Genomic DNA, 24179 nt, shown 5'->3' with positions numbered 1-24179 from the left:
TTTGAAATCCTGATTGAAATTGCATTAAATGGAACTTAGGAAACTAGTTTTAAAATTAAGAGCAAAATGCCAAGAATACTAAAGTCAATTTGAAGAACAAGATGGGAGGAGGTATTTTAAAACTACACTAAATTATAACTTCGGAATACTGGGGCAAGAATTAACAAAGAGACCATGGAACCTAAAAGTAGTCCATTCATATACAAAAACTTAATCTAGGATAAAGGCAGCAATGCAAACTTACAGAGGAAGAACACATGACTTAATAGTTATGCTACAACACCTGGTTATCCATAAAACTATATTTAAAAAATATTTAAAACCTACATAAAAAGCAAAATTTCTGAAGAACCTTTAGAAGACGACGTTATGTCTTTATGACCTTGAAGCAGTGGGCAAAGAAACAAAAAACAAGAGGTAAAATTTGACTGCATTAAAATTAAAAACTCATGTTCAACAAAAGAAAACATAAACAAGTTAAAGAGACAAGCCACAGAATGGGAGATGCTACTTGCAATATACACAACCAGCAAAGAATCAGTGTAGGTGACCCCGAACAACATGGGTTTGAACTGTGCTGGATGTGCTCGCTTCGGCAGCACATATACTAAAATTGGAATGAACTGTGCTGGTCCACTTACAGTGGATTTTTTTTCTATAAATACACTGGAAAATTTTTTTTGAGATTTGCAACAATTTGAAAAAACTCATAGATAAACCTAGAAATGTGTAGCTGTGTAGCCTAGAAATGCGGAAAAAATTAAGAAAAAGTTAGGTATTATTGTAAGGATACAGTACATAATACATATAACATATAAAATATATGTTAATCAATATATGTTACCAGTAAGGTTTCTAGTCAACAGTAGGCTATTAAGGTTAAGGTTTTGGGGAGTTAAAGAAGTTAAATGTGGATTTTTGACTGTGTGAGGGGTTGGTGCCTCTAGTCCCCAGGTCAACTGTATAAGGAAACACAATGAACTGTACATCAGTAAAAAATAAGCAATATATTTTGCTCAATACAAATGAACAAAAGATAAAAAACAAAATTCACAGATGAGTATGTCCAACTTCATTAATAACTGAGGATATACAAATTAAATAAATACTACTTGACTCCATAAGACTGTCAAAACTTAAGTCTGGTAACACAAAGCAGACAAGGGTATGAAAAAAATGAGAAATCTTACTTTTGCTGGTGGGAGTGCAAATTGGAAACAGCTTCTTGGAAGAACAATTTGACAGTATCTAGTGAAGTTGAAATTACATGTGACCTATGATAAAGTAATTCCATTTCTACACATAAGGAGACTTTTGCCCATCTCTTTGCACGATGGCTTATAGTAACAAAAACTGGAAACCACCTTAACTGTCCACCAATACAAAACACATATAGAGAAATTCTAAATTAGAGAACTAGAACACTCTACAGGAGTTAGAATGAATAAGCTAGAACTATCCCAACTACGATATGTACCCCAAACATAATTCTAAACAAAAAAACAGGGCTCCTGGGTGGCTCAGTTGGTTAAGCATCTGCCTTCAGCTCAGGTCATGATCCCAGGCTCCTGGGATCAAGCCCCACATCAGACTCCCTGCTCAGCGGGGAGTCTACTTCTTCCTCTGCCCCTCACCCTGCTCTCATGCTCTTTCTCTCTCAAATAAACAAAAAAAATTTTTTTTTAAAGATTTTATTTATTTATTTAATTGACAGAGAAACACAGCGAGAGAGGGAACACAAACAGGGGGCAGTGGGAGAGGGAGAAGCAGGCTTCCCGCAGAGCAGGGAGCCCGACGTGGGGCTCGATCCCAGGACCCCGGGATCATGAGCTGAGCCGAAGGCAGACACTTAACGACTGAGCCACCCAGGCGCCCCTAAATAAATAAAATTTTTAAAAAACAAACAAAAAAACAAATTACAGAGGAAAATTATAATCTAATAACATTTGCATAAAGTGTAAAAACTCTAAATCATACTATATATGATTTATGATTATAGATCCTCTGGGGAAAGAGATGGAATTAAGGACAATGAAATTCACAAGGAAGCTTTTGCTTTACCTATAATGATTTATTTTTTTAAGGCCTAAAACAAATATGGCAATTTGTTAAGATCTCATAAAGTCCAGTATAAGGGTGTTCATTTTATTAAGTTTCTGTATTTACTGGCATTTTCAAAATGTTCTCATTTTCTAAAAAGGATAGGAAGCATACTGATTGATTATAGTAACCAGAAGTTTATTTTTAACTCCAGCGTAGTTAACACAGTGTTATATTAGTTTCAGGTGTACAATACAGTGATTCAACAATTCCATGTATTACTCAGTGCTCATCAAGGTAAGTGTACTCGTAATCCCCTTCACCTATTTCACCCATCCCCCACCCCCATCTCCTCTGGTAACCATCTGTTTGTTCTCTATAGTTAAGAGTCTGTTTTTTGGGGTGCCTGGGTGGCTCAGTCGTTAAGTGTCTGCCTTCAGCTCAGGTCATAATCCCGGGGTCCTGAGATCGAGTCCCGCATTGGGCTCCCTGCTCTGCGGGAAGCCTGCTTCTCCCTCTTCCTCTGCCCCTGCTTGTGTTCCCTCTTTTGCTGTGTCTCTCTCTATCAAATAAATAATATCTTAAAAAAGTCTGTTTCCCCCCCCCTTTGCTCATTTATTTTATTTCTTAAATTCCACATATGCATGAAATTATACGGTATTTGTCTTTCTCTGACTGGCTTATTTCATTTAGTATTACACTCTCCAGCTCCATCCGTGTTGTTGCATAAGGCAAGATTTCATTCTTTTTTGTGGCTGAATAATATTCGTGTGTGTGTGTGTGTGTGTGTGTGTGTACCACCTCTTCTTTATCCATTCATCTCCACTTGGGCTGCCTCCATACTTTGGCTATTGTAAAATAATGCATACATCCCTTTGAATTAGTGTTTTTGTATTCTATGGTTAAACAGCAGTGTGATTACTGGATCATATGGTATTTCTATTTTAAATTTTTTGAGGAACCTCCATACTGTCTCCACAGTGGCTGCTCCAGTGTGCATTCCTACCAACAGTGCAAGAGGGTTCTTTTTTCTCCACATCCTCGTCAACACCTGTTGTTTCTTCTGTTTTTGATTTTTAGCCATTCTGACAGATATGAGGGGATATCTCATAGTTTTGATTTGCATTTCCCCAATGATGAGTGATATTGAGCATCTTTTCATGTGTCTGTTGGCCATCTGGATGTCTTCTTTGGAGAAATGTGTGTTCATGTTGTCTGCCCATTTTTAAAAAAACTGGATTATTTGTTTTTAGGGTAGTGAGTTATACAAGTTCTTTATATATTTTGGATACTAACCCTTTATCAGATAGGTCATTTCCAAATTATCTCCTCCCATTCAGTAGGTTTTTTGTTGGTGTTTCCTTTACTGTGCAGAAGCTTTTTATTTTGATGCAGTCCCAGTAGTTTATTTTTGCGTTTGTTTCCCTTGCCTCAGGAGACCTAGCTAGAAAGATGTTGCTACTGCTGATGTCAGTGTAATTATGCTCTTTTTTAGGCTTTATTATGGTTTCAGGTCTCACATTTAGGTCCTCAATCCATTTTGAGTTTATTCTTGTGTATGGTATAAGAAAGTGGTCCAGTTTCATTCTTTTGCATGTTGCTGTCCAGCTTTCCCAACACCATTTGTTGAAGAGACGGTCTCTTTCCTCATTGCATATTCTTTCCTGCTATATCAAAGAGTAATTGATCATGTAATTGTGGATTCATTTCTGGGTTTTCTATTCTGTTCCATTAAACTTTGTGACTGTTTTTGTGCCAATACCATACTGTTTTGACTACTACAGCTTTGTAATATAACTTGAACTCTGGAATTGTGATACCTCCAGTTTTTTCTTTTAGGATTCCATACAAATTTTAGGATTGTTTGTTCCAGTTCTGTGAAAAATGCTGTTGGTATTTTGATAGGGATTACACTAACTGTGTAGATTACTTTGGGTAGCATAGACATTTTAACAATATTTGTTCTTCCAATCCATGAGCATGGAATGTCTTTCCATTTGTGCCATCTTCAATTTCTTTCATCAATGTTTTATAGTTTTCAGAGTATAGGTCTTTCTCTTAAGTTTATTCCTAGGTATTTCATTATTTTTGGTACAATTATAAATGGGATTATTTTCTTAACTTCTCTTTCTGCTGCTTCATTATTAGTGTATAGAAATGGAACGGTTTTCTGTACATTGATTTTTCTTTCTGCAAATTTACTGAATTCATTTATCAGTTCTGGCAGTTTTTTGGTGGAATCTTTGGGTTCTCTACGTACAGTACCATATCATCAGCAAATAGTGAAGTTTTACTTCTTCCTTACCAATTTGGATGTCTTTTATTTATTTTATCTGATCGCTGTGGTGAGAGTGGATATCCTTGTCTTGTTCCTGACCTTAAGAGAAAAGATCCCACTTTCCCCCCCATTAAGGATGATATAGCTGTGGGGCTTTTCATATAAGGCCTTTATTATGTTGAAGTCTGTTCCCTCTACACCTACTTTTTGAGATTTTTATCATGAATGGATGTTGTATTTTGTCAAATTTTTTTTGCATCTTTTGAAATGATTATTTGGTTTTTATCCTTTCTCTTATTGAGATGATATATCACATTAATTTGTGAATAATGAACCACCCTGCATCCTGGGAATAAATCCCACTTGATCATGGTGAATGATTTTTTTTTTAATATATTGTTGGATTTGGTTTGCTAATACTTTGTTGAGGATTTCTGCACCTATATTCATCAGAGATATTGGCCTGTAGTTCTCTTTTTTTTGTGGTGTCTTTATCTGGTATTGGTATCAGGGTGACACTGACTCATAAAATGAATTTGGAACTTTTCCTTCCTCTTCTATTTTTTGAAAAAGTTTGAAAAGAATTAGGTATTGGGGCGCCGGGGTAGCTTAGTCAGTTAAGGGGCCGAGTCTTGATTAGGGCTCAGGTCATGATCCTGGGGTCCTGGGGTCAAGCCCTGTGTTGGGCTCCACACTCAGCGGGGAGTCTGCTTCAGACTTCTCTCTTCCTCTGCCCCACCCCACTAAAATAAATAAATAAATCCTTAAAAAAGAGTAAGTATTAACTCTTCTTTAAATGTTTGGTAGAATTCACCTGTAAAGCCAACTGGTCCTGGATTTCTGTTTCTTGGGAGTTCTTTTTTTTTTTTTTTTTTTAAAGATTTTATTTATTTATTTGAGAGAGAGAATGAGATAGAGCATGAGAGGGAGGAGGGTCAGAGGGAGAAGCAGACTCCCCGCCGAGCAGGGAGCCCGATGCGGGACTCAATCCCGGGACTCCAGGATCATGACCTGAGCCGAAGGCAGTCGCCCAACCAACTGAGCCACCCAGGCGCCCTGTTTCTTGGGAGTTCTTTGAATAATCAGCAAAGTTTTAAATATACTCATATCTTAACAACCGTGCCTACAAAGTTAGCTTTTTCGACAAAATTAGCCTCTTCACAATGCTGCCATGTAAAAACACTAAATATTTATTGGACCAAGTATTTGTTGGACCAAACGAGAAAAAATAAAGAAGAAAATTAAAATCATCTGTAATTCCACTACTCAGTGACTACCTGTAGTATTTTTTCTATTTCACAAAAATATAATCACCATAATGTGCTTTCACATGACAAAATATTACATACACTTTAACATCAGTTTAAATAAATGTGTAGTATTCCATCACTGGATATGCCAGTTTACTCAACCAATTAATTCTCTTGGTTTGGATTAACAATGCTTAAATGGAAAGTCTCATGAAGTGAATCTTTTTGTTTTGTTAAAAAATGATTTATTTATTTACTTCTAAAGATTTTATTTTTTTATTTATTAATTTGAGAGAGAGCGAAAGAGAGCATGAGCGGGGGGAGGGGCAGAGGGAGAAGCAGATACCCTGCTGAGCAGGGAGCCCGACTCGAGGCTCTATCCCAGGACTCTGGGATCATGACCTGAGCCAAAGGCAGATGCTTAACCAACTGAGCCACCCAGGCGCCCCTATTTGTTTTTAAAAAGATTTATTCATTTTAGAGAGAGAGAGAGAGAGCGAGCTCACGAGAGTGGGCGAAGGGGCAGAGGGAGAGAATCTCAAGCAGACTCCCCACTGAGTGCAGAGTGACGTGGGGCTTGATCTCTCGACCCACGGGATCACAACCTGAGCTGAAACCAAGAGTCAGACGTCTGACTGACTGAGCCACCATCCATGTGCCCCTAAGGATTTTACTTTTAAATAATCACTACACCCAATATGGGGCTTGAACTTATAATCCTGAGATCAAGAGTTGCATGCTCCACCAACTGAGCCAGCCAGGTGCCCCCCATTAGTAAATCTCTGCACACACTTCTTCACAAATCGTTCCTTTAGAATAAATGCCTAAAGTAGAATTAGTTTTAAATGCTTTTGAAGCACAGGGTCAAGGGTCTCTCTAAATAGTTGTGTCGGTGTACATTCTTAACAGCAGCACTGGGAGGAAACCCTGGTCCCTGCACTCTCTCGGTAGGTATTTTTATTTTTTTACTGTTCTTAAAGTTTATCTTAAGCAGTGTTATTAGCAACTGTTCTTGGGCTTCCAAAATCCTGATAATTTCTTACATTGCACTACATGTGCAAAGCCTCACTCATGAATTTTCTGTAGAGAGTGCTGTTGTAGGAGGGCTTAGGGACAGGAGCAGCAAAATATGGCAACACTTAAATAATGCGCCAGATTCTCTTTTTTGTTGTTGTTTTGTTTGAGGTATCATTAAGCCTACTGTAGGGAAGAGGAAACTAAGACTTGGAAATTCCAAGTGGTTATAAATTGTCTACAAAGAGTAAGACAAGGAATCCCTGATTAAATGTTCATGGTATTTAGAAGGACAGGCAGGCAGGAAATGTAAACCCTAGAGAAGAATCTGAATAAGCTACAAAAATTCCAGGGAACCTTTCTGCTTGGGTCTGCTGCCCACACCAGGTGTGAGGTATTACTGGAGGGTTACAGGTTTCTCTATGACTTTTGACTGGGGGAGGGCTTAAGACACTCCGGTCTTGGCTTCCCCAGGTCATGTTACTGCCAGCTTAAGTATTAGAGCTGATTCTAAGTTTTTGGGGATAGCTAAGTGCTCCTGCAGAAAGAATAGCTGCTCTATGCCTTCTGAATCTACCTGTTCCAATCAGCACACAGCACTCAGGCTCTGAAAGCGGAGGCTTACGTGAGGTACAGAAGTGGCACAATTACCACCTGTTATTCTTCTTCCGTGTATGTGTTGCCAAAGCGAGCACTCTTCCCCTTCTTTCAAGGAATGAGTTTTTCATGACCCAGGTGTCAGTTTTCCCAGAATGAAAATGTTATGTGATGAAACATTGCTCAATACTCCCTAGATTATATGACAGAAACTTTATTTAAGCGGGCAAACTAAAACTGAAAACCAATGTATTGACTTAGATAACTGAGAAATCCATTGGAGTCTAACTTTAGGCATGGCTGAATCAAGGGCCATGAATCTTTCTCCACTTCCCAGCTCTGCTTTCTGTGCATCAACTTCACTGTTAGGTAGGCTCCCCCATTCTATGGCTGAGAAGGTACACATTCAATAAGCCTGGGGCCCACATTCATTGAGCTAGCTGAAGTCACAATTAGTTGTTACTCCAAAACCTCATTTTTAATGCTGTATGGAGAGCAAACCATGCAGACCTCCTTCAGAAGATATCAGACATGTATTATAAATCACAATGTGAGACAGACTGCCAGTGATCCCCCAGAAACTCCCCCGTCACAATGCAAGTAAAGCCTTACAACCACATTAAGAGTGACTCATACCTCCTTTTTCAGATTTGCCAAGTAGGTAGATTCTTGCCACCTACCTTTTCATGCGCTCCTGTTCACTAGTGTCCAGAGCTCTCAGGGTTCGGGCATAAAGAACAACAATGTCACCGTGCTTGGCTTTCTTGTTGCACTAAAGAGCCCAAGATAAAATTAGTGTGGTTCTAGGAATCCTCCTGACTTAACACGTTGACTGTGCACAGGCTCAGTCCTTATCTATGGTTCTTACCTGGGGACATTTTCTTGCCTGGCCCTTCAGCCACTTAGAAATGCACTTATACCCAAAGAGGTGTCCACAGCGTAATGCTGAGAGTCGGTGATCCCCAGCATTGGTCCAATGTTCAAAACATATTGTGCAAGTGTCCCCGTCTTCATCATCCATAGAAACAGAAGGTAGAAGAGGGTTGGTCTTCTGGGGAGACTAGATGGAAACCAGAATATATTCAAATTAGAGAAAATACAAAATCAGTCTTGAAGAGGATGTGCAACTCTATCAAATCAACAAAACCACACAAAGACAATACAAACCCAACTGAAAACGCTGCCGAAAAACTGCAACACCTCTGAATCACTTGTCATTCTTTGTAAAGTGCAATCTGTTCAAATGTTTCATAGAAGCCATGAAAATATTACTTCCCTTTGATCTGATGAAATTCTTGGGTTTTTTTTTCATTCAAATGAAGAAAAGGAGCTATCTTTACAAAGACATTAAAAAAACAAAACAAATCTAGCAGTTACCTGAATAACCAAAAACACGGAAGAGTAGGTTGTTAAACATTCAAAATTAGGTTCATAATCAAGTCAAATACTTATAAAATACTTGAATAGAAAATATGTAAAAGAAACCCAGAAAAACAAAGAAAGGATAGAAACAGCTTATAAAAAGAATACAAATGGTTCGTAAGTGTTCATTTATAATTAAAAAATGCAAATTAAGGTAAGAAACCATTTTTTCATTTATTAGGTGGTATAAACTGATGTGTGATGACACCAAGCAATGCTGAGGGTTAAGGAAGAGAAAGGCGCACTTCCATACTGTTGCTGCAGGTAGAAAGTGACACAGACTTTCCAGAGGGCCATCGGGCATTTCATCTATCAAACCTGAACACATCTATCTCTCCTTTCACAGACAATCTCTCTGCTAGAAATACATCCATGAATAGTCACAAACACCTGCAAGACAACTGTACAAAACTGCTTAGTCCAGCATGATTTGTACCAGAGGAAGGAAGGAAGGAAGAGAGAGGGAGGAGGAGGAAAGAGGAAGAGAGGGAGGAAGAAATGGGAACAACTATAGTGTACATGACAAAATAAGAGTTAACTAAAAATTTCTTAATGATTGAACACTGTGCAATGATTAGTAAGAATGAGATTCCCTTTTGTGTAAATTAAAAAAATAGAACATTTACGTACACAAATAAATTTACATGCACACAAAATTTTTCTAGAAGAAAAAAATAAAAACATGGAGGCCATATAGAAACATGCAGAAAGTAGGTCAAGGATGTTTTGAGATTGGCAGAGTCCATGGCTGATGTAAATAACTCATATTAAGGACTATGTGTTATCTTTGTAAACAAAAATTGTTTAACACATAGCAATCATATTCTACCAGATATTTCATAAACTGTATTCATATCCACTATTTTAATCAAAACTTAACTTTGTTAGGTAGGCAAGACAAGTTATCCTTACCTCTATCCCTGCTTTTCTAAACCTATGAGGAAGCAGTCACATAACTGAGTAAGATAGACTGGACTCACACCCTGACCTCCTGCCTACAGAGTCTGCAAGCTTTCCACTTTAGCCCTCAGCCTCTTCTTTAAATGCAAATCCAAACATTTCATTTAAAAGGATGTTCATATTACCTGTTTGGGGTGGGTCTCTCCTCCACCAATACATGTAACTTCTTGCTCTGCTGAGGTACCTCCTACTTGTTCTGCCAAGTCATTTCCAGGAACAGTAAGATAGGTAACGCATAAAAGAAGACAGAAGTCAGGTATGAGAGGCTAGCAGGAGTGCCTAGCTCACCACAGCTTTCCATTTCTCATTGGTAATAATGCTGTAAATTTCCCCAAGTAGTAACAGTGAATTTATTTTTTAACTTATTTTGGATACTTTCAAATATACATAAAAAGTAGACAGAACAGTGTAAGTAACACACAAGTACTCATCACCCAATTTCAAAACAAATCAGTATTTTGCCAATCTTGTTCTAAGCCCCCATTCCCATTATTTTCTTTTGTAATGCTTAGTAACAAACTCTAAAATGTTATTTCACTTATAAAAATTTTGTAGGGGCGCCTGGGTGGCTCAGTCGTTAAGCGTCTGCCTTCGGCTCAGGTCGTGATCCCAGGGTCCTGGGATCGAGCCCGCATCGGGCTCCCTGCTCCGCGGGAAGCCTGCTTCTCCCTCTCCCACTCCCCCTGCTTGTGTTCCCTCTCTCACTGTGTCTCTGTCAAATAAATAAAATCTTTAAAAAAAATTTTTTTGTAATACTGATAAGGATTTTACACATACCATTATTATCATACCTAAGGAAAGTAACAATAATCCCTTAATACTGTCTAATATCCACGCAGTTCATACTCAGAATTTCCCAGTTGTTTTCAAGTTGCTCTTTACAGCACATTTATTGCAATCAGAATCTAAGCAAGGCCTCCACGAGCTTGATTGTTTTATCTGTTTTTTTTCACTCTAACAATTCTCCTTCATTCATTTTTTTAAAAAGATTTTATTTGTCAGAGAGAGAGAGAGTGTGCACACAAGCAGGGGGAGCGGCAGGCAGAGGGAGCAGCAGGCTCCCTGCTGAGCAAGGAGCCCGATGTGGGACTTGATCCCAGGACCCTGGGATCCTGACCTGAGCCGAAGGCGGACGCTTAACCGACTGAGCCACCCAGGCGTCCCGTCTTTACTAATTTTTACCCCTTTCCTGTCACTGATTTGTTGGAGGATATCTTGTCATTTGTCTTATGAAATACCCTACCGCCCACATTTGACTGACTGCTTCCTTGAGGTACTGCTTACTTATTTGCTCTATCACCTATATTTCCTATAAACTGGCAGTTAAATCTAGAGCCTTCGGTAGATTCAATTTTCTTCTTTGGCAAGAAAAGGGGCAGCAAGAATACATCTTTTATTGTTTGCTTCTGATTGTAGCACATAAGGAGGCACATACTGGGTTCGGGTGGTACCAGTCTGATCCCTGGGTTATCAGGTTCCTCGTCAACCTTTCAAAACCTCCATTAATGGTCAAGGAGGTGATTTTAAATTTTTAGTCCTTTTGCTTTTGAGGCTCAAATGATCTCATCATAGGCTTGTGGGAGCCCCTTTAAACTGGCTCCTAGAACCAAAAAACAAAAACCCCAACACCAAAAAACCCCACAAACTTTTACTGAAGTGGAATATATATACAGAAAAGTGTATCCTTGGTATTCCATTCAGTGAATTCTCACAAACTGAACTATATACCAGAACATCACCAAAAACCCCAAGAGTGCCTTTTATACCTTATGTCCTCCTTATTTCTTGGGGGTAGAGGGGTACACCTTTGGTGTACCACCTTACTAAATTCTAGGAACGTCTATTGACTTTTGCCTGCTTTTGTATATAAACAGCATTTCAGAGTTATCCAACTTTTTTGTGTCTGCTGATTTTACTCTACACTGTTCGTAAGATTCTTCCATACTAACATGTGGAGTTGTGGTTCATTTATTTTCACCACTGTATCGTGTTTTATTGCGTTAAGTATATCACATTTATCTGTTCTATTGCTGATGGGTATTTGGGTAGTTTTCAGTTTTTTGCCATTACAAACAATGCTGTTACATTCTTATATGTTTCTATTGAACACATGTACTCCTTTCTTTGGTTACATACCTAGAAGCAGAATTGCTTAGCCACAGGTTTTATATATACAGATGAGTTTGTAAAGATACCACCTGAATGTCTGTACCAATTTACACTCCCACCAGCAGTGTATGAGAGGTCTGGACGATTTATATTCTTTCCAATACGTGATATTGTCAGTCTTAAATTTTAGCTGTAGTGGTGGATGCATATTAGTTACTGCACTGTGGTTTTAATTTGTATCTCCCTGATGACTAATAAAGTCTTTTTATATATTTAGTGGCCATTTGGCTACCCTCCTTTGGAAGTACCTTTTAAAATCTTTTGCCCATTTTTCTATTAGGCTGCAAAAGTTATACACCCTAGATATAAGCCCTTTTTCTTTTTTTTTCTTTTTTCTTTTTTTTTTTAAAGATTTTTTATTTATTTATTTGAGAGAGAGAGAATGAGAGAGAGCACATGACAGGGGCGAGGGTCAGAGGGAGAAGCAGACTCCCCGCCGAGCAGGGAGCCCGATGTGGGACTTGATCCAGGGACTCCAGGATCATGACCTGAGCCGAAGGCAGTCGCTTAACCAACTGAGCCACCCAGGCGCCCTAAGCCCTTTTTCTGATATATGTATTATGAATGTCTTCTCCAGTCAATGGGTTCCCATTTCACTCTCCTAATGATGTCTGTTGATGAACCTAAGTTCTAAATTAAAATTCACCTCATTTGTCCTTGATTTGTTTGAGAAATCTGATCATTTGTCCTGAAAAATGTCTATATCCTGGATTTGACCGATTGCTTCCTCATGATACTAACTTTTATTTACAGTAAATTTAAAGAGTTGTACAAGCATCACCACAATCCAATTTTAAAGATTTTATTTGTTTATTTGAGAGAGAGAGAATGAGAGAGAGAACACATGAGAGGGGATAGGGTCAGAGGACGAAGCAGACTCCCCACCGAGCAGGGAGCCCGATGCGGGACTCGATCCCGGGACTCCGGGATCATGACCTGAGCCGAAGGCAGTCACTTAACCAACTGAGCCACCCAGGTGCCCCACCACAATCCAATTTTAAAACATTTCTATCATCCCCTAAAGATTTCTCATGCCAACTTAGAATCATTTCCCATCTGCACCAGCAGCCACAGGCAATCACTAATCTACTTTTTCTCTATAGATTTGCCTTTCCTAGACATTTTATGTAAGTGGTATCATAAAGTATCTATGCTGGTTCACTGTCATAAACTAAAAAAGAATTTTTTAATGCAATTTTCTTGTACTGCCTCTAAATTTCAAAGTACTCCTTACTTCTGGGTTTTATCACTTATATATTCCTCCTAATACTAGGATGGTTTCTTATTTTACACTAGGTCCCTGATCCACTATATCTTATTTTCTAGTATGAGCCATGAATCTAGTTTTACTGTTTTCCAGTTAGCAATCCAGTTTTTACAATAGGACTAATTTAAAAGTCTATCTTTTCCCCACTGATTTGAGATGGTCCCTTTAGAATATAGTAAATTTTCTTTTTTTTTTTCCCCTAAGATTTTATTTATTTGAGAGAGAGAGAGAGTGAATGCATGAGTGGGGTGAGGGGCAAAGGGAGAAGCAGACTTCCCGATGAGCAGGGAGCCAGACGTGGGGCTCGATCCCTGGAACCCTGGGATCATAACCTGAGCCAAAAGTAGATGCTTAACAATGGATCGTGGATCACCACATCAAAAACCAATGATGTGGGTGCCTGGGTGGCTCAGATGGTTAAGCGTCTGCCTTCGGCTCAGGTCATGGTCCCAGCCTGGGATCAAGTCCCACATTGGGCTCCCTGCTCCTTGGGAGCCTGCTTCTCCCTCTGCTTCTCTCTCTTTCTGTCTCTCATGAATAAATGAATAAAATCTAAAAAAAAAAAAAAACAAACCAATGATGTATTGTATGGTGACTAACATAATAAAATTAAAAAAATAAAATTAAAAAAAAAAAAGCAGATGCTTAACTGACTGAGCCACCTAGGCATCCCTATACTACATTTTCATATACATTTAGATCTTTTTCTAGATGTTCCATTTGTAGAATGTCCCACATTTTAGATTTGAATGGTTGCATCTTTCAAGTATTATTTACCTTGTTCCTCTACTTCCGTACACAGTGCAACCTGGTTATTTTATCTAGAGTCTTAAGGAGATTCAGGGTTTTGGGGGGGCAGCAACAGTACTTCCTAAGTGCTATGGATATTTTTCTTTCTTTTTTTTTTTTAATTTTATTTTGAAGTAATCTCTACATCCAACGTGGGGCTCGAACTTACAACACCAAGATCAGGAGTTGCATGCTCCACTGACTGAGAAAGTCAGGCGCCCCCCTGGATATTTCTGATTGCAACATATCAAAAGGCCTTAAGGTCTGGTGGTGCCAGCCTGGTCCCTCTATTAAAAGGAATCCCACTAGCCTTTCAACCTAATGGTTTTAGGATCAACTGCTGATCTTTGCCTAGATACATAATTTTATTAGGAGTCAAGAAATTATGACTTTCCTATCATTCCTGCTCCAATATTAGTTGGAATTTTTCATTTAGAAAAACTTCCCTAGTGATAGGTGGAAGGAAGGAATAGCCAAAGCAAAGAGAATTTTTAGGGCACTGAAAATTTCTATATAATGATGGATATGTCATTATACATTTGTCCAAATCTGTAACATGTATAACCCAAAGGTGAACCCTAAGGTAAACTATGGACTTCGAGTGATTATGCTGTGTAACAAATCACCATTCTGGTGAGTTGCTGATAATGAGGAGGCAATGCATGTGTGGAGACATGCACGTGGGAAATCTCTGAGCCTTCTCAATTTTGTTGTGAACCTTAAACTACTCTAAAGAAAAAAAAAAAAGTCTTAACAAAAGCAAACCTCCTTCATCAACTATTTGGTTTTCCTGAATAAAGTTCACAGAGGAAAAACAGGATAAATGCTTAATCCTTTATTTATTTTTTTTAAGATTTTATTTATTTATTCATGAGAGACAGAGAGAGAGAGAGGCAGAGGGAGAAGCAGGCTCCCAAGGAGCAGGAAGCCCGATGCGGAACTCGATCCCAGGACCCTAAGATCATGACCTGAGCCGAAGGCAGACACTTAACCATCTGAGGCACCCAGGCGCCCAATGCTTAATCCTTTAATTTACCAGTTTTCAGAGTAATAAGTCAGGGCTCTAATAACTTAGGATGCTGATAAATGAGGTTTTAAAAAGTACATAATTAGGAATTTATATTTTTAATAGATTTGATGTATTTTAATCTACATTTCAATCCATAATCCAAAAATACATTCATTATTCATTTTGATGTTTAAAATGTCCCATCTTAAGCCACGAGGAGCCCTTTTAAGGTTGCTCCCATGCCTACAGACATGATGACTCCATGAGAGATGGCTTCCTTGCTTCCTAGCACAATTAAATGCCCTAGGCTCAGCTTGTGTATCTTCTATCCCAGACTTGGAAAATCATTTCTCCAAGAAGCCCTCGTTCCTTTAAGTGGGAAAACAGCACAATCTGGGGTATCAGAAAGTAAGCAGGACATATGCCCAAGGGGTCTCTGCCCACTACTGCTAAACAAAGTTCTATTTGCACAATGCGTAACATTATACTAGGACTTCAAGAGTGGCAGACTAGACAGGGTACCGAATTTACAAAGCTCTTCTTTTAAATAAAGAAGCTACTTCCTTCTCGGATGTCAAAGAAAATGAAAGAGGATATAAAATGCTACGACAAAGTGACCAACTTACTGGGTCACAAATCACATTACACTTCAAGTTAGATCAAACCCTCTACACAGGCTTATGGCCAGTGAAAGCTCTGTACTATATGAAGCAGGAATTGATGACATCTGGGGAAAAGGTAAAGTGTCAAAACACAAGTCCTGGGAGCTAAGCTTCCTGGGTGTTAGCCTTGCGAATCCAAAACTGAACAAAATACTCACCTTCTAAAACAACAGCTCTGGTTTCCTCCGCCTGGACAACAACTTCTTCGGGCTCTGTAGAGCTATCACTGTCAGAACTGGAACTACTTGAGACCTGCAAGTCTTCAGAGACAGGATTCCTGGTCTCCGAACTGTGAGAGGTGCTTGACAAATGAGGCTGGGTCCGGCTCACTTGAAAGTAAGCATCCAACGGTGCTCTCGACCTATGTATATACAGAACATTACAGTACAATGGACCATCATCACAAGAAAAATGCACAGTGATCGGAAGGTAAATCCTAGTCATTTCAACCCATCTCCAGGCCGTTAAATGCTAACTTTGAACACTGAAGCAGAAACAGCAGTTTTAGGCAGATGTTGGCTGGCCTGGATATTCTCTTTTCCACTCAATTATTACATTCGCCACACTGGAGGTTGACTCTAGCTAAAAGCAAATTCTACTTTACTGGCTTTTCGCCATGTGTCAGTATCTTCTAAAGGACACAATGCAGCAATCTGTCTATTGGTATTAGAGGGCTGAAAGAGAGTGGACAAGAAGAAAAACGGCTCTGTTGACCAAATACAGCCTCACAGGATTCTGCTGCTGCCAACAACACACACCACAGTCTTTCAGGGTAAAAATGAAGTCTGGCTTCAGTCACCATTGCTTTACCTCTTGCTTTAAAACATTATTTTTCTTTTTAAGTTTAAATAATGTCACGTTAAGGTTAAAAACATAGCATGATATCAAAAAATAACTCAGGATGAGAAGAGCCAGTAGCAGATTTAGTAACACTTCCATCTCTTCAGGCTGGCGGAGTTTTAACCACACCCACGACAGTTTGCAGTTACCCTCACATCCAAGCTAACAAACCACACCCTACTTCCTGCACAGAATGACCTTCAATATTAAAAACCAAAAAGGTGTTCTGTACTTTAGAACATACTACCTAGCTACTAATTACAAAGTATTACTGAAAGGTGACCTACTTTTAAGTTTTAATAACTGTCTTTATAACATTAAGATATATGATTCCCCAGAAACATCGTTGGAGACTGCTCATACAGAAAAAAATTTGATTTCTCATAGTTTGGCTGCAATTTACGGCAAACCAGGGCTTTCTATTAAAAAATGATAGAACAACAACAACAACAAATGATGACAAAACAAAATAAATGTTATTTGGTATCCAATTCAACAGAAGATTCACCTTTGTAAAAAAAAAAAAAAAGAGAGAGAGAGAAATGTGAATAAATTGAAATGAGAAGTAGCAATTGTGAATCTTTTTTTTTTTTTTTAAAGATTTTATTTATTTATTTATTTGAGAGACAGAGGATGAGAGAGGGGAGGGTCAGAGGGAGAAGCAGACTCCCTGCTGAGCAGGGAGCCTGATGTGGGACTCGATCCCGGGACTCCAGGATCATGACCTGAGCTGAAGGCAGTTGCTTAACCAACTGAGCCACCCAGGCGCCCCGTGAATCCATTTTGATTCACAATTTAAGTGTACAATTTAGTGGTTTTTAGCATAACCACGGTTATGCAACCATCACCACTGTATTATTCCAAAACATTTTTACCACACGTAAAAGGAAACCCATACCCATATAGGCAGTCTTTCCTTCTTTTCCCCTTTCCCCAACCTCTAGCAACCACTATTTTACTTTCAGTCTCTATGGACTATTCTGGACATTTCATATGAATGCAATCATATAGCACAGTCTTTTGGGTCTGACCCCTTTCAGAACTTCATGATATATACAAGGACCATGTCATCTCTAAACAGCTATAGTTTTATTTCATCCTAACTGGAATTACCCCCCTTTTTTGGGGGAGGCCTAATTGCTCTGGCTAGAACCTTAGTACAGTGGTGAACAAAACTGGCAAAAACAGACATCTTTGTCTTGTTCTTGATCTTAGGGGTAAAACTTTCAGTCTTTGCTCATTTAGCATGTTAGTCGAGGGTTTTGCATTGATGGTCTTTATCAGGTTGAGGAAGTTCCAGTCCTAGTTTGTTGAGTGTTTTTTATCATGAAAGGGTTTTGTCAAATGCTGCTTTTTTTTTTTTTTAAAGATTTTTATTTATTTATTTATTAGAGAGAGAGAGAGAACGAGTAGTGGGGAGGGGCGGAGGGAAAGAGAAGGAGACTCCCCACTGAGCAGGGAGCCCGATTCGGGGCTCGATCCCAGGACCCGGACATCAAGACCTGAGTTGAAAGCAGACGCTTAACCGACTGAGCCACCCAGGTGCCCCTCAAACGCTCCTTCTCTATCTACTGAGATGTTCATGTTTTTTCCCTTTTATTGTATTAATATGGTATATCTCATTGACTGTTTTTTATATATTGAAATCGGCCTTGCTTTCCTAGAACAAATCCTATTTGGTTATAGTGTATAATCCTTCTCATATGTTGTTGGATTCAGTTTGCTAGTACTTTGTTGAGAATTCTTTTATCTATATTCATAGATGATACTGGCCTATAGTTTTCTTGTGATGTCTTTATATGGTTTAGGTATCAGAGTAATACTGGCCTTACAGAATCAGGAAGTATTCCCCCTGCTTCCATTTTTTGTAAAAGTTTATGAAGTACTAGTGTTACTTATTTTATCTTTTTTTTTTTTTTTTGACTGGGAAAATAACTTTATTTTCTTCAGGCATGTGTGCAGATGTCTAGTCTCAGAACTTCTGGAATTGCTTTTTGGTACCAGTGGCCTTCGTGACTTTGGGCATGTTGAAGTACACAGTCTTGTTCAATGGCCGGCACTCCCCCACTGTGACAATGTCGCTGATCTCGATATCCCTGAAGCAGGGGGACAGGTGCACAGACGTGTTCTTGTGGAGTTCTCAAAGTGGTGTACTTTCAGATGTAGTGGAGGTAGTTGTGGCAGATGACAATGGTCCTCTGAATCTTCATCTTGGTCACCACACCAGACAGAATCCACCCTTGGATGGAGACATTACCAGTAAAGGGGCATTTATCAATATAGGTGCCCTCAATGCTTCCTTGGGTGTCTTAAAGCCCTGACCAATGTTTTTGTAGTATTGCGGGAGCTTCCCCTTGCCAGTTTCTTGACGCAGAACCCTCTTCTTATTTTGAAAGATGGTTGGCTGCTTTTGGCAGGCATGCTCAGTCTGAATGTCCACCATCTTTCTGGCTGCCTGAAAAAAGGAAAGTACCGAAGCCATCTGGGTTTCCTTATCCACTGCCTATTTCATCTTTTTTTTTTTTTTTTTAAGATTTTATTTATTTGTCAGAGAAAGAGAGTACAAGCAGGGAGAGCAGTGGTAGAGGGAGAAGCAGGCTCCCCCACTGTGCAAGGAGCCTGATGTGGGACTCAATCCCAGGACCCTCAACCCTAGAACCCTGGGATCATGAATTGAGCCAAAGGCAGACACTTAACCAATTGAGCCACCCAGGCGTCCCCTATTTATTTCATCTTTAAACATTTGGTAGAATTCACCAGGGAAGCCATCTAGTTCTGGGCTCTTCTGTGTGAGAAGTTTGCTTTTGTTCTTTTACTAATTCAATCTCTGTATTTGTTAATCATCTATCTGGATTTTCGTTCTCTTCTTGAAAGAATACTGGTAACGTCTTCTTAGAAATTTGTCAATTTAGGGGCGCCTGGGTGGCTCAATCAGGTGAGCGTCTGCCTTCAGCTCAGGTCATGATCAAGACCCACATTGCGCTCCCCACTTAGCAGACAGCCTCCTTCTCCCCCAGCTTGTGCCCCCTCTCTCTCAAATAAATCTTAAAAAAAAAAAAAAAGAAATTTGTCAATTTCACCTACGTTATCTAATTTCTTGTATAAAGCTGTTCACAGTATTTCCTTATAATATTGCTTTCTTCTGTAAGACTGATAGTAATGTTCTTTCATTCCGGATTTTATTACTTCGAGTCTTCTCTCTGTATCTTGGTCAGTCTACTTAGCAATTTTTCAATTTTGTTGATTTTTCAGAAAAACCAACTTCTGGATTAGTTGGTTTTCTCTCTTGCTTTTCTAGGTTCTATTTCATTTACTTCTGCTCTAATGGTCATTCTTTCTTTCCTTCCACTTGCTTTGAATTTTGGATTTTTTTCCTTTCTTTTTCTAGTTCCTTACGCTAGGTTATTGATTTGAGTACCTTCTTCTTTTTAAAAGATTTTTAAATTATTATAATTTTTTTATTATGTTATGTTAGTCACCATACAGTACATCATTAGTTTTTGATGTAGTGTTCCATGATTCATTGTTTGCATGTTAACACCCAGTGCTCCATGCAATTCGTGCCCTCCTTAATACCCATCACTGTGCTCATCCATCCCCCACCCCCCTCTAAAACCCTTAGTTTGATTCCCAGAGTCCACAGTCTGTCATGGTTTGTCTCCCCCTCTGATTTCCCCCCTTCATTTTCTCCTTCCTTCTCCTAATGTCCGCCATGCTATTGCCTATGTTCCACAAATAAGTGAAACCATATGACAACTGTCTTTCTCTGTTTGACTTATTTCACTCAGCATAATCTCCTCCAGTTCCATCCATGTTGATGCAAATGTTGGGTATTCATCCTTTCTGATGGCTGAATAATATTCCATTGTATATATGGACCACATCTTCTTTATCCATTCATCTGTTGAAGGGCATCTCAGCTCCTTCCACAGTTTGGCTGTTGTCAACATTGCTGCTATGAACACTGGGGTGCATATGGCCTTTCTTTTCACTACATCTGTGGTCTTTTGGGTAGGAGACATACAAATGGCTAACAGACACATGAAAAAATGTTCAACATCATTAGCCATCAGGGAAATTCAAATCAAAACCACACTGATATACCACCTTACACCAGTTAGAATGGCAAAAATTGACAATACAAGAAACAACAAATGTTGGAGACGTGGAGAAAGGGGAACCGTCTTATACTGTTGGTGGGAATGCAAGTTGGTACAGACATTTTGGAAAACAGTGTGGAGGTTCCTCAAAAAGTTAAAAATAGAGCTACCCTATGACCCAGCAATTGCACTACTGGGTATTTACCCTAAAAGTTTTATTTATTTATGTGATCTCTACACCCAGTGTGGGCCTTGACCTCATGACTCCGAGATCAAGAATCAGATGCTCTACCGACTGAGACAGCCAGGTGCCCCTACTTTCTTTTTTAGTGTGGGCGTCTAACAACTATAAATTTCCCTTTAAGCACTGCTTTAGCTGCATCCTATAAGTTCTGGTATGTGTTCCTTTTCATTAATCTCAAAGTTTTTTTCTAATTTTTCTTGGGATTTCTTCTTCGATCTATTGGTTATTTAAGAGTTAATATAATTTCTACATACTTGTGAATTTCTCCAAATTCTTTCTGTTACTTATGGTCAGACATACTTTGTATGATTTCAATACTTTAACTTTATTGAGTCTTGTTTTATACCCATATGTTAGCCCTAACATATGATCTGTCCTGGAAAATATTCCATGTGCACTTGAGAAATAGGTATGTTCTGCTGTCGAGTGGAATGTCCTACAGATGTTTATTAGGTCCAGTAGATTTAAAGTGTTTTTCAAGCTTTCTGGTTCCTGGTTGACCTTCTGTCTAGTTATCCTCATTGTTGAAAATGGGGTACTGATACCTCTTACTATTACTGGTGAATTGTCTATTTCTCCCATCAATTATGACAGTTTTTGCTTCATGTATTTGGGGGCACTGCTGCAGATATTCACAGGTTTATAATTATTATATCTTCTGGATATAATGATAAAAGGGTTAATCCATGTTCTTTATCATTATAAAATGTCCTTCTTTGACTCTTATAACAATTTTTGTCTCAAAGTCTATTTTGTCTGATATTAGTATAGCAACTCCTGCTCTCTTGTGGTTACTGTTTGCATGGCATATTTTATTCCATCCTTGTATTTTCAACCTATTAATGCCTTTCAATCCAAACTGTGTATCTTGCAGACAGTATATAGTTGGATTTTTAAAAAAAATCTGTGCTGCTGATCTATGCCTTTTGACTAGAGTGTTTAAACCATTTGCATTTAATTTAAAGCAGGATTTTTATCTACCATTTTTCTATTTTCCTTTTTTTTTTTTTAAAGATTTTATTTATTTATTTGAAAGAGAGAATGAGAGAGAGAGAGAGCATGAGAGGGGGAGGGTCAGAGGGAGAAGCAGACTCCCCGCCGAGCAGGGAGCCCGATGCGGGACTCGATCCCAGGACTCCAGGATCATGACCTGAGCCGAAGGCAGTTGCTTAACCAACTGAGCCACCCAGGTGCCCCATTTTTCTATTTTCTATAATCCTGTGTCTTTTTTTGTTCATATAGGAATATCTATTCCAAATGCTCATAAGAGAAATGTTTAGGGCTCAGCCTGGCTCAGTCAGTGGAGCATGTGACTACGATCTTGGGGTTATGCACTGGAGCCTCAGATTGGGTGTAGAGATTACTTAAAAAAAAAAAAAAATCTTTAGGGCACCTGGGTGGCTCAGATGGTTAAGCGTCTGTCTGCCTTCAGCTCAGGTCATGATTCTGGGGTCCTGGGATCGAGCCCTGTGTCGGGCTCCTGGCTCAGCAGGGGGCCTGCTTCCCCCTCTCCCTCTGCCTCCCCCCTTGCTCATGCTCTCTCTCTCTATCTCTGTGTCTCAAATGAATAAAATCTTTAAAAAAATGTTTATTTCTCCATTACTGCCTTCTTTTGAATTATTTTCAAGTGCACCATTTTAATTTTCTCATTTCTTTTACCTCATTTAGAGTTATAATTCTATTCACTCCCCACTTTTGATGATTTTATGTCCATCAACACAGATTTATAGTCATTTCTTTATGCTGTTTGTTCTAAATTGAAAGAAAAAAAGAATTATAAATAGAAATACATGTGTATTGTCTATTGTATTTACCTATGTAGTTATCTTTGCTAGTGCTCTTTACTCCTCCTTGTGGATTCAATTTATTTATGTCTGGTGGGTTTTTTTTTGGGGGGGGGATTCTTTAATTTCAGCCTGAAGGACTCTCTTTAGTAATTCTTGTAGGACAGGCTTTCTGTTTGTTTTGTTTTGTTTTTTTAAATCCTAGAATGCCTCATTGTTCCTTCATTTCTGAGGGATAGTTCTGCTTGACATGGAATTCTTAGTTGAGTTTTTTTTCTTTTAATACTCTGAACAGGTCAGGAGTGCCTCGGTGGCTCAGTCAGTTAAGCATCTGACTCTTGATTTTGGCTAAGGTCATGATCTCAAGCCCTGCATCTGGCTCCATGTTGGGCGTGGAGCCTACTTAAGATTCTCTCTCTCCCTCTGCCCCTCCCCATCCCTGTTTGCACGTGCACTCTCTCTAAAAAATACCCAACCAAACCTCTGACCAGGTCATTCAACTGCATTCTGACCTCCATTGTTTGTGATGATATATCAGCTGTCAACTTTATTGAATATCCTTTGTACCTGATGAGTCAGTCACTTCTTTATTGCTGATTTCAAGATTCTCTCTTTTTCTTTGGCGCTAACAGTTTGATTGTGATCTATGTAGGTGTGGATCTCTTTGAAATTTATTCTGTTTAGAGTTTGTTAAGCTTCTAGTAGATTAATGTTTTTCATCAAATTTGGCAATTTTTTGTCATTTCTTCAAATATTCTTTCTGTCCCTTTCTCTCTCCTCCCCTACAAGGACTTCCATTATGCATATGTTGGCATATACTTGATGATGTTCTACAGGTCTCTGAGGCTATGTTAATTATTCTTCATTTTCCCCCTTGTTATCTAGGCCAGATAACCTCAATTCACCTATCTTCAATTTTGTTTCTTGACTCTTCAAAGTCAATTCTTTCTTTTATCCGTTCAAACTTGCTGAGCCCTCTAGTGATTTTTTAAATTTATTGTACTTGTCAACTCCACCATTTCTATTTTGTATATTTTTATAACTTCAATCTCTTTATTGAAATTGTCTATATGGTGACACACTGTTTTATACTTTGCTTTAGTTCTCTGAATATATTTAAAAAGCACATTTAAAGTCTGTCTGGGGCACCTGGGAGGCTCAGTTGGTTAAGCGACTGCCTTCGGCTCAGGTCATGATCCTGGAGTCCCGGATCGAGTCCCACATCAGGCTCCCTGCTCGGCGGGGAGTCTGCTTCTCTGAGCTCTGACCCTCCCCCCCTCATGCTCTCTCTCTCTCATTCTCTCTCTCAAATAAATAAAATCTTAAAAAAAAAAAAAAAGAAGTCTGTCTGGTAAGTCCAACATCTTGGCTTCTTTACGTATTTTTTTTTTCTTTTTTTCCTATGTGTGGGCCATACTTTCTTTCCATGTCTTGTAATTTCTTCTTGAAAACTGGACATTTCAAATACTATAATGTAGTAACTCTGGAAATCAGATTGTTCCCCTTTTCAGGGTTTGTTGTTATTGCTATTTCTTATACTTGTTACTTTTTGTTTAGTGACTTTTCTGAAGTGATTCTGTAAGATTTGCATTCTTTGTTGCATGTGGCCATTAAGTCTATGTGGTTAGCTTAGGTGTTAGTTCATGCCTGGACACAGATATGCTTAAACACCCAGGACGAGTAAGTCTCCTAGTCTTTGCTGAGTATGTGACTGTGTGTTTATGTTGGGACACACGTTCAGGAATCAGCCAGGC

The 24179-nt window shown here is 38.9% G+C and overlaps 1 protein-coding gene and 1 pseudogene across 2 annotated transcripts in view; both read right to left on the bottom strand.

Annotated features, from left to right (window-relative positions):
- The window catches only part of RFWD3 (ring finger and WD repeat domain 3), a 48708-nt gene that overhangs the window by 13510 nt on the left and 11019 nt on the right, over positions 1-24179 (bottom strand). The window contains exons 3-6 of one of the 2 annotated variants that reach the window (XM_035024783.1): positions 15616-15818; positions 9687-9757; positions 8048-8239; positions 7860-7951 (exon numbers count right to left, since the gene is read on the bottom strand). In XM_035024783.1, the coding sequence (XP_034880674.1) occupies positions 7860-7951; positions 8048-8239; positions 9687-9757; positions 15616-15818 (558 nt within the window). Of the gene's footprint in view, positions 1-7859; positions 7952-8047; positions 8240-8346; positions 8717-9686; positions 9758-15615; positions 15819-24179 lie in introns of those variants that run through there. The other variant, XM_035024784.1, reaches the window with a different exon arrangement.
- LOC118023572 lies at positions 17841-18774 on the bottom strand (annotated as a pseudogene).

The sequence above is a fragment of the Mirounga leonina genome, unplaced genomic scaffold (assembly GCF_011800145.1).
Source record: "Mirounga leonina isolate KUSES-001 unplaced genomic scaffold, KU_Mleo_1.0 Mir_180, whole genome shotgun sequence".
NCBI classification, from domain to species: domain Eukaryota; kingdom Metazoa; phylum Chordata; class Mammalia; order Carnivora; family Phocidae; genus Mirounga; species Mirounga leonina.
The sequence above is the reverse complement of the archived record's forward strand: the minus strand, read 5'-3'. Positions and strand labels throughout refer to the sequence as shown.